The 12,018-nt window shown below is 35.5% G+C and overlaps 1 protein-coding gene across 3 annotated transcripts in view; it reads right to left on the bottom strand.

Annotated features, from left to right (window-relative positions):
- The window catches only part of LOC110105666 (membrane-bound transcription factor site-2 protease homolog), a gene marked incomplete at its 5' end in the record, with an annotated part of 48,466 nt that overhangs the window by 32,374 nt on the left and 4,074 nt on the right, over nt 1-12,018 (bottom strand). For all 3 annotated transcript variants that reach the window (XM_028695756.1, XM_028695757.1, XM_028695755.1), the window contains 4 exon segments: nt 8,173-8,320; nt 10,749-10,852; nt 10,929-11,027; nt 11,481-11,547. In XM_028695756.1, coding sequence (XP_028551589.1) covers nt 8,173-8,320; nt 10,749-10,852; nt 10,929-11,027; nt 11,481-11,547 — 418 coding nt within the window.

Consider the following 12,018-nt stretch of genomic DNA (forward strand, 5'->3'; position numbering starts at 1 on the left):
TTGGGGGACTCTTTGGCTGTCTTTTCTGCTATATATAGTAGATGTTTTGAGAGTTTTAAAAGGTTGTTGTGTGCTAATTTTTGGAGTAAAAAAAACTGAGGGTTTTTTTTTCTTTGGGAATAGCTTGCGAGCTATGTCCCCCATCTCTTCTCCTCTCTATAGCTTGCATGCTATGTTTCGTCTCGGCTTCTAATCTCTTTATTCTTGCTGCAAGCGACCACTCCAATTGTATCCTTCTTCTCAAAGCAAATGAAATGCAAGTTTAGGTTTTTATTATATAAGTTTGTTTGTGTCGTTTGTAAGCATCAAAGTTTGTAAGTATTTTTAATTTATAAAAGTGAAGTTGTTTTTTGTTTAAGTGTCATTTTATGTTGTAGTTTTGAGCATTTCATGTATTTTTTATATCCTAGGAAGCGTGTGTTTTTGCTTGCAAAAATTTGGGTTTTTTCCAAATTTTTGCTTGCATCAACCTTCCTACAATCAAGGTGATAAATACCAGTTGTTGGGCATATCCATTAACAAAATTATAAGCCTCATGCTCTAATCAACATTCATTCATTAATCGCTCTAAACATACACACTTTTGGATTTCCTCACCTATTAGACAAAGTTATAAAACCCACCATAAGGTTGTCCTCTAACCAAGATGTTTAATTCCTATCTTAGACATCTTTTTAAACCCTAGCCTCCCATTGAACTCAAACTAAATAATCCAACACGCAAATGGACCCAGGCCACATCACATATAGGGAAATGTTGTAAGACCACTAATAGCGACTCTCTCGATTCAAGATGGTAAGTCCCAATCCATTGATCGAGAGGTTGTAAGTCTCACTTGTAGGCCATTCCAAAATTAGAATGACAACTCATACTCTTTGGCCATCTTTAATGGTAGAATAGTAAGCCATAACTCTCAATCTTTATGCTAGATGACACAATATTTGACAAGATATTTGACATCAAATTTGCAAAAAAAAGGCCATTTAAGATGAATATTCAAATGTGGGCCACCTCCCATACAGAGTAAGGTTCATACTTGGGTCTTCCTTTGACCAAGCGGTTACAAATCCAACATGTCTATAGCTTTGACTCGGACCTTCAAAGATTTACTTGGCTCTGAAGGTAGCACAAATTCTACCATCCTTCGGTTGGGCCTTAATCTTATAAGTCCACATACATTCACCAGATGGGCAACAACCCCATAGGTCCCACATATATCTTCAAAATGTGTCATTACTTTGTATGTCCCATATACATCTCTAAACTTATCCATAACTTAAAAACCTTACTTTTCATGCCATTCTATATCCAAAGAGATAAGTCTCAACCTTTTAAATATTTAAATGTCTTCATAGATGAATCCTACCGTCACAAAAATGGGTACATTTTACCTTGTGCTTAAGGAAATGATTTAAAGTGAGTCAACTCGAACTAACTAAAGGCTCCCTACTTAAGAAGGGATTTGGAAAATCAGTAGAAAGTAATGGACCTTCAAGGTACAAGCCTCGCAACAAAATGCTTCGTAGCATGTACGACTTATCAAATGTCCTTAGGGCACATTCCTCTTAGGTGAGCCTAAACTCACCTTGAATAATCAAACTAATACTTCAATAACTCTGAGTGAGAGAAAATTGTGTATCAACACAACTAACTACATGCAGTAATGCATCATGACCCTAAGCCAACATCAATCAGTATACCCGATCAAGTCCAATGTATTGTACCTTCAATAGTCACACCATTGAATCGTTGAACCAAGTTAGCCATATTTATCCAAAATAGCCTTTTTGTATGTCCAAGACAAATTTTGGCCTCACTTTGAAGGGATATAACCATTGACATACCATTAAAATGGTCTACTCAAGATATATAATAGTAGATAACATATGGCTGTTCATATGGAACCATGGATAACATGGCCTTCCGACCCTCTATTGTTGATAGATTAAGCCCATTAGGTTAACCCAAAGCAATTGAACAATTGGATCTTGATCGGGTTAACCAACCAATTCCATTCAATCTACTACTATAAACCTAACTTCTAACCAACAATACAAAGCACAATGATATTATTAATCAAAAGTAATTTCAGATATAAAGCGCATGATGTAATTAATCATAAGGGACATGTTGATCTCGTTTTTATACGAGGCCAAATTTCCCATGTTCACACCTTAGTGCCTAGGTTTTCGAAGCCTAGCATAGACATATCTTGTAGGATTCATTGTAGGTGGACTCCCAATGACGCAGTGCCAACCAAACATAAAAAGCTACTAAGCCTTTAGATCCCTGATGACTCTAGGTAAAGTGATAGGGTTGTCTTCAACAAATAATTTTATCAACCCTTTAAATTGGATTGAGTAAATCGGCTCAATCTAAATCCAATCTATTTAAATAAAAAATTAAAATTTGACACTAATTGAACCTGATTCAATCAAACCAAATTCATCGATCTCGATTCAATGTTAAAATTAAAACAGAAATTAACTTATATTTACTTTGTCTAACCGATTCCAAATTAAGTAAGCAACAACACAATCTAATTATGTTGAATCGAGCCACGTCAAGGCAATTTGACTCGATCCTTGAGTCATTTCAACTCAACTCGAGTTAAAATTCACTTAAACAATATCAACTAATTTAAATAGACTCCTCTTGAGTTAATTTAAAATAAATTAGTGTTAGTTAAATCAAAACTAGCTCAATCGGATCATTTCAAATCCAAATTCAATTGATTAAGTATGATTAATTCACATGTTTAATTAATCTAATCATCTAATCTTCTCAAAAAATATTAATTAATTATTTAATGGCTGAAGTATATAATTGCACTTCATATATCCTTCAAACAACTATTCAAGATAACATGGTGCATTCTCAGCCTTTGAATTAAAGGATAGTATCGTCTTTTAGCCTTTTCTTTGCCCTAGAAACTCAAATTGATTATATGAGTTATTTGGGGCAAGATTCACCGGATCTGGACGGTTTTCTCAATTTGAACATAAGAACATAAGAAAAACGAAGAGGGATGTTCGATTGGACATGGCTTCGATCCTGACGTCAATTCGAGCAAAAGAGGGAAATGCAGTAATTTGTGCAGGTTGGGTCACCCTCTCCGCTCGCATCCAGACCCTCTTCCCTGCCTGCGTGCAAAACCCCCCATCTTCCTCTCTCCTTCTGCATGCAATTCAATCTAGGGTTATACATGAACTGGTTATTCGACAAGCTACTAGAGACTTTGCTCTATAAAAGTTCATTTGTGATTGTTTAATTAAGTAATCAAACAAGTTTGAACATTTTCTTAAATATTCGATGCTTTAATAAACAAGCTTGAACAAATATGTGTTTGGTTTGTTTATGTTCATAAATAACATCATGAACACGCTCGATATGAAGCTCAATAAAAAGCTTGTTAGGAACTTGATTCTTATTTGATACAAAAATTTAATAAATCTAATATAAATATTTTATGTTTATTATAATTTTAAATTATAATAAAAGTTATTCTAGAACAAGCTTTCTTATAAGAAAAATTATAGATCGTTTGTTTGTGAATAAGCTCGTTTAGTAGTTCAAAAACACTTGCTAGACGCATTCGTGTACAAGCTTGTTTGATAGTTCGAAAACACTTACTAGATATATTCGCAATTAGGTTCGTTTGGTAGCTAAAAAATACTCATTATATATATTCGTGAACATGCTCGTTTGGTAGTTCTAAACAATCACTAGAAATGTTCACGAACATGTTTGTTAGTAGGCTCAATAAAAGCTCATTCGTTAAACTAATGAAAATTTAGAAGTAGAACTCATTTATAGCTTGATAAGCACGAAACGAACCAAACATTATTATCCATCAACTTAAACGAACCATGCTAGAACACAAACAAGAAAGTCTGAATCGAACTCGAACGACGAACATGAACAAGTTGTTAATAAACGAACCCAAACATGAACAAGAAATTGCTCGGCTCAGTTCATTTATAGCCCTAATTCATTCCATACGACCTATGCAATTGATTCGAGCAAGAGAGAAAGAAAAGCATGTGTTCAAGTATTTTTGAACATTGCAGTTGAGTGAGAGAGAAGGGAGACTTGGTTGGCAGTTCTTGCAATTTTGTTCCTGCCGATCAAGCGAGAGAGTGGGAAAGAGGGATGCTTGTGCGTGCTTCTTCCTCCTGACCGAGCCGAAGATGAAGGAACAAGAGAGGTCGAAGGAAAATATTTGACCTACATTCTTCCATCTCTTGTGTCCGAGAAAGCTTGGAGATAGGAGATTTGAAGCTTGAAACTCGACTTTCCTTAGAGCTACGATCAATGACAGTTGTGAACCTTCAAATCTCCTATCTCTAAGCTTTCTCAAACACAAGATACAGAAGAATGAAGTTCAGCTCTTTTCCTCTAACCTCTCTTGTTCCTTGGTCTTAGACTCAGTCACGAGGTAAGAAGCACGCACAAGCAACTCTCTTTCCTGTCTCTCTCGCTCGATCGGCAAGAACAAAATGTAAGAATAGCTGGCCAAGTCTCCCTCTCTCTCACTCTACTGCAATGGACAAAAATGCTCGAACTCCTACATGACTCCCTCTCTCTCCTACTCGAATCAATCGCATATGACATATGGAAGAAATTGCACGCAGAAGGAGAGCAAAAGATGGAGGATTTGCATGCGAGAAAAAGAATGGAAGATGGGGGTGATGCGGACATCCAACCGTCCATGCCTATCCGAGGAGGAGCTGAAGATCGACGATCGAGATCAATTTGTTTTATTTTAGTTTATTAAGTGTATTTTGATTTAATTGTGTAATTTCCCTTTTAAATGTGTCTTTTAATTTCTTTTGAGGCCTATATGTAGAGGCCCCTTCTCATGTATTAGGTATGATGGAATTATAATAAAAAAATTTGTGTTTTGCACTTGTGTTCTTTGAGAAGAACTTTAGTGAAATCCCTATGGGAGGGTAGTCGGAGTTTCCACCAGCCGTAGGATGGGTCCAGGCTCGTGGCGTGAAGTCCCTTGGAGATGGCAAACGGATCACCCGTCAGTCTTCGGAAAAGTCCAAGGCTCGCGGTTTTTATTTTCTCTTTCGTTTTTATCTTCTATCTTTGTTTTTGTTCTTTTTATTGTTCCTAGTTTTCATCTTCATCCTCTAGCTACGTCCACCTTCATCTTCTCCATCTCCAAGCCGTCGTCTCCTTTTCCACCATGCCGCCGGCTCCACCTCATTAGTCACCGGCCGAACTCCTCCCACCCACTTTGGGATTTCCTAATTTGGTTGGGTTAATTTAGAGATTAATTTGAATTTGAAATTATTCAAATTCAAATTTCAAATTCTTTCCTAATTTGGTTCATCTATTTTTTGGAATGTGCTTAATTGAAATCAATTTGAATTTTAAATTCAAATTGAAGTTTAATTAGCCTCATTAAATCCTATTTCAAATTATTTCCTAAATCAATCCTAGATTTAGAAAATAATTCAAAATCCCCTTCATAACCAAAATTTCCCTTGCCTTGCTTTACTAATTAATTCCCTAATCTATGGAGATTAATTACACGAATTTAAATCCATTTAATTCCCTGTTTCATGCAATCTGCCGGCCTCATATCCTGTTGGCTTAGTTTAGGAAATAGCCTCATTTAATTCCCTGTAACAATAAGTCCCCTTTCCTTTTAAAAGAAAAGAGTTTATTTCCCCACCTCAACAGCCGAAATTTTCTTAAGGAATAAACTCTAATTACTTTCCTAAAACCAAACAAAGGATTTAGAAATAATTCCACCGCCCAACTCCCCCTACCGCTGTCCCCATCTCCTTATTAAATTGCCTTTGAAATCTATCCAGATTTGCAACGTATTACTTTGGCAAAATTTCCTTCCCGTATTCCCTGCTGGCCGAAATTCTCCCAGCCTAAATTCTCTGCCATTGGCTTGCATCCTAAGCATTTGAAGGCCACTACCTGCTGCCCAAGGGCTCCCAGCCTCCATACCTGGTGGTCCAAAGTTCCCAATGCTTTATAGAAGCTGTCCAGGGTGTTCCCCAACATTGCAAGTTGCTGTCTAGATTGCAAGGAAGCAGAAAACTGCTGTCCAAAACCTCTCCTAAGTTCAATCTGCTGTCATCTCTTTGTCGACAACCATAACGATCACACCTGAGCTTCGTTTCCTCCTCCGTTGGTTGCTGTCCAGATTTCCTGCACATCGTCAGGCTGCTGTCCAGGGAATTTCAGCTAGCGAAACTGCTGTCCTCAGAATTTTTGGATCAAAATCTGAAAATGTTTTCAGATTTTTTGGGAAGCGGACTTAGAGCGTTTTCGTTCTACATCAGGGGGCTTTGCCCGTAGGCAGGGAAGAGGGTTCGGATGAGGGCGCGCATGATGAGCCAACCTGCATGAACTGTCGCCTCTCCTTGTTTGCTCGATCCGACGCCAGGATTGAAGCCACGTCCAATCGAGTTTCCCTCTTCGCTTTTCTCATGTTTGAACCAAGAGGACCATCCGGGTCCCGTGAATCCCGCCCCAAACAACTCCTATGATCAATTTGAGTTTCTATGACAAAGAAAAGGCTACAAGATGATCCTAACCTTTAATCCAAAGGCCGAGAATGCACCATGTTATCTTTAATGGTTGTTTGAAGGATATATGAAGAGTAATTATATAATTTAGCAGTTAAAAAGTTAATTAATATTTTTTGAAAAGATTAGATGATTAGATTAATTAAACAGGTTAATTAATCAAATATAATCGATTAAATTTGGATTTGAAACTATCTGATCGAGCCAATTTTGATTTATCTTATACTGATTTATTTTAAATTAGCTCAAGAGGAATCTATTTAAATTGGTTGATACGTCCAAGTGAATTTAAACTCGAGTTGAATCGAACTAACTCAAAGATCAAATCAAATTGCTTCAACGCGACTCAATTCAACGTAATTAGATTGGATTGTCATTTACTTAATTCGAAATCGGCATCGGCAAGAGAGAGCAAATATAAGTTAATTGTCATTGTTTTAATTTTAACATTGAATAGAGACTAATGAATTTGATTTAATTGAATAAGGGTTAATTAGTGCTGAATTTTATTTTTTTATTTAAATCGATTGGATTTAGATTGAGCTGATTTACTCAACCCAAATTAAAGGGTTGATCAATTAGACAACCCTATCACTTTGCCTAGAGTCATCAGGGATCTAAAAGTTTTGTAGCTTTTTGTGTTTGGTAGGCACTACATCATTGGGAGTCCACCTAGAGGGAACCCTACAAGATATGTATATGCTAGGCTTTGAAAACCTAGGCACTAAGGAGTGAACATGAGAAATTTGGCCTCATATAAAAATGAGGTTAACACTTAACAGGGCATTATCCAAGTATGTCTTTGAACTTTATGTTTCTCAACATTTTTCACAAAACTCCAAAAGAGCGAGAAGAAAATGAATCACGCCACTAACTCATGAGCACCCTTCAATGCCCATATAGGTAATAAGATACATTCATGCAAAACTATGGCAGGTCAAATCCCACATTTAAGCCTTCACTATGCCTCCCCTTTTTTCCAAAGATTTCTTTATCTGGTCTCTCTACCATGAATATACAGAAACGCTTCAGAAGAACTACCAATGTTGGAAAGTATTTTTAGTGCTTAATTAAGCCCTTGGAACAAAAGGCCAACCATGCCAAAGAACAGTTCATTATAGTTACTAGCATGTATTACTTGGTCTGAAGAATTGCATTTTAACAAGAAGTAGCGAATTAGCATTAGCATGGATTAATAGCACCATCAACACTCCACAAAATCAGACATCTTTAGAGAGATTTCATGTAAAAGCATTGCCCAAAAACCCTCAATACTGTATGTGTCTGCAATTTGAAGCATGGTAAAGCACCAGAAACTTCAATGTGCACTTTTCTTTTGATAAGCAGGACATACAATAAAAGCTTCAAGCAATTTTGTGAGCAAGTTCGAACAGATCATTAACATTTTGGACACCATGTTTTATTATTTAACTATGTGAATAAACTCATCACAGTAAATGTCTAACTGATAAATCTGTTAAAAATGTAAATGAAATCACTCACTCATTATATATGAAGCAAAGTTGATTTGAGTAATTATGGAGCTGTTCAACACTGTACTTCAGCAATCTATACAAAATTCCTGATCGGTTATATGAGAAACACAACTTACCACTGCATTGTGCCAGATTCCCGCACAGTATATTCGAAGGGAAGCAAAGTTGGGTAAAGCTTGCAAGAGGTCATTGTTGAAAGCAACTAAAGCTCCAGGAAATATAACCGCCAAGAATATAGCAACATACTCAATTGGTACACCTTCACTGTTATTTTTGCACCAGTGAATGAATCAGTACTTCAGTAGGATAAGGCAAAGCATCTAAAAGAATTCAATAATCATGCTACAAGATACTTTTGTATGCTCTTCCATCAATTTATCCTTGGTAAGTTGACAAGGGAGAGTGAAACCATAATCAACTAAAGAGGAATTAAATCAAGCAAATCAATACTCTACATAAGAACATCATTGGCACCTGGATGACGAGGGAGAGATGAACTTAGTCAACATAAGCATATCAACTAAAGAATTAAATCAAGCATGCCAATAGTCAACATAAGCTTTGCCTGGATGATGGGCCTAAGATGAGCAAAATGATAACCTATTGAAAGGGGTTGACAAAATCAATCAGCTGGGCAACGACTTTCCTATCGAACCAGGGCTTTCATAAGAGACTGATATGTTATATAATGTTAATGATGAAAAAGTACTCCTTCATAAAACAACCTTTGAAACATTCCTTTATGTAGAAGTAAGATGTTGCTGTTCATTGTAATTTAGCAGTCAACTTCATTCCACTGTATGCCTTTGTTTAATAATTGTTCCTCCTGGCTGATTGTATTATATGGTTAGTTATTACAGCAGTTATACTGGCTTGACTAACCATGCCCTGTTCCTTACAGCTCATAATTTAGTTAGTAGGTTTCACATGGCTTGTTTCATGCAATCTCAAAACCTACTTATTTTATGATTCTAAGGTTATTAGTTGTGCATCATTGTAAGAGAATTTATAAACTTATGCTTCATGCATTGTGTGTGCTGGGTGGGGAGTGAATAAGGTTATAAAGTTATTTTCTAAGCAATATATGCTCCTTCGTAGATGAATTATGGTAACAATTAGATTTCATATAAATTTTATGTGAATGAATTATTGGATTTTATAAGTTTATAGATGCTCTAATTATATTATTGGTGGATAAATGTTATTGTGGATAAGTTCATATTTACTAAATTAACTCTAAATTTATCAACTTCAATAATATAAAATAATTGTAAAAATAATTGGTGGTAGAATCAAAATGTACAAGAAAATATCAAAAATAAGAAGCTCTGTTATAAAAATTGGTTTAGAAGTAAATATTCTGAAAAATGAGAAAGATATAAAGTTATCCAAGGAGTCTAAGAAAGCATTCTACGATGCTTTAATTTTTAATGATTTATATAATATATTAGATACTAAAGAGGGTGAAAGATATATGTATAAGCTAATCAAACAAAGAGATAGGAGTAGTAAGGATTTAGTTCAAGTGAAGTGTATTAAGGATGAAGATCAAAAAGTACTTATTTCAGAAGAGAATATTCAACAAAGATGGATGAGATATTTTGCTAATCTTTTCAATGACGATTGTGAAAATACGAATGACTTTAGTGGACTTAATACTCTAAATGAAAATATAGAATTTTGTTTTTGTCAACCTTAGAGTCTAAAGGTTTTCGTTTGAGTGAATCTAAAACATAACACATGAAGTGTAATTTTAATAGTAATAAATCTAGTGGGAGGTTTGTGACTTTGAGAAATCAAGTCATTAATAATAGTACACGTTTTAGATACTTGAGTCTATTGTTCAGAGTGATGGTGAAATAGATGGGGATATTATAAGTAGAATTTGAGTTGGATGGATGAACTAGAGGAATGCATTGGGCCTGTTGTGTGATAGAAAAGTATCACTCAAACTTAAGGGAAAATTCTACAAGATGGTGGTTAAACCTGCAATGTTTTATGGCGCATAATGTTGGTCATTAAAAGAGAAGCATAATATTAAGTTAAGTTGTAAGAACCGGTTCTAACTGACCAGTTCAACTGAATTTTCATGCGTTTCTTGCAAAATATGAAATTGTGGTAGTTCTAGCCAAGCAGCATGGTGCTCACTACAATGACTTTGGGGACTTCACATTGACAACAAGAATGCAATTTTCAGCTTTTTACACTTTAAATTGTAGAAGGGTATGAAAAGATATAGAAAGCAATGATCTTCCCTCTTCTTCTTTTTTATTTAGTTGAGGTTGAGCTCCCATAGGAGTACCCATACATGTATGTAGCCCTTTGTACACATTTTTCCTTTTAATAATGCAAATGCATATTTCAAAGAAAAGCAAAGCATGATGAAATGGAGCCCAAGTCACCTACTAAGCTTGCCGGTTCGGCGTCATCTCAGACTTTCAACTTCAAGGAGCTTGACAATCCCAACACGCAACACACAAACACATGCTTAATAAATAGTAGTCCAATGCCCAGCAACAAAAAATGTTCATAAATGTATTTGTTATACTTCCATTCCATATGAAGAAATACAACAAAAATAAAGTCTATGAGCATCTCAAAATTGTTTCATTTATGTTTATTAGCCCTTACGAAACTCAACCAGGATGCATTGGATTCAACGGTACTAAATAATGCTATAAAGTAAACAAACCTTGCAGCAGCAACAGCATGCCCCAGTTCATGAACTGTGACAGAAATCACTGTTGAAAACACCACAACAGCAAAATCCATAATTGATATGCTTAAACCCGAAACCTACCATACACAAATGATGAGGTATAATTTTTGTGTTTATCCAGAAGAAAAGAATCCAACTACTTCCAACACTGACCAATGGAGTGGTGCCCCAAAACAGGCTAAGTGGAATATCCTGGAGCCCAAAACTCCAACGGTGGAGATGAAAAGCAGCAGCTGCTTCCCAAAATAGCATCTGCAAACCAGAAATAGTATCAAACCTGCAGTGCCCCAATGCAGGGTTAACTTTTATTCATAAATAAATCATGAAAAAATTGAACTGATGAAACATAAGAGCTATCTTATGTATTTAAGTAGAACACATGCCACAGATAAAATAAGAGAATAATAGCCATCATTGTATGACAAAACAGATCAGAAGTCAAGATAACTTTTCTCTGATTTATAAAAAATCATAACTAATTATCCTGTCTATATATATATATATATCCTCCAGCAAGTTTTTTTCTAAAAAGTGAAAGAGACCACAGAATTCTCATTTCCAGTCTTAGTAAGTGAAAACTTTGGATTACGTAATGTAACACCACTGTATACAAGTCAATTGCTTCAACAAACATCTGACTGGTGTAAAAAAGAATAACAAGTGACAGAAAAGTAAGTAACAACGGTTAGTAGATATAGTCAATACCATTGTAATACCAAATAAAGATATAACACTGAGAGCAACCCCAAATGTCATCCAATTTCGGAGGAACCTGTATCAGACAAAAAATAAATAAATTTTGTTGCTGAATCAAAGCAAAATCAGAACAAATATATAAGCTGCTAAGGCCTAACTTTAAGGTGCCTGAAAAACCCTGTAACAGGGAACAGGAAATGACTGGTGAAAGTTTAGTATGCACCATCAAACTTCAATAAGTTGTTGCCACATTTTCAGAGAAGGTCATGTAATTACCAAATGTTTTGAATGTTGCACGTTCAAGGTTATGAAGAGAAGAAAAATACCAAGGTGCTTAAAGAGTCATGAACTTTTGAGAGGATATGCAATAGATGCCTTAGGGGCTGTTTGGCAAAAGGATTTATGCAGAATTTTAGCAGGATTTTGTTGGAGAATTTTTGTATCCTCAAACGGATTGCATATTTTATAATCGAGTACGGCATAAGAATTTGACATATTACCCCGAAGGGTAAAAATATCATTTCCTTATGGACTCAATGATAAAATT

This window comes from Dendrobium catenatum, unplaced genomic scaffold (assembly GCF_001605985.2).
Source record: "Dendrobium catenatum unplaced genomic scaffold, ASM160598v2 fragScaff_scaffold_671, whole genome shotgun sequence".
Classification (NCBI taxonomy): Eukaryota; Viridiplantae; Streptophyta; class Magnoliopsida; order Asparagales; family Orchidaceae; genus Dendrobium; species Dendrobium catenatum.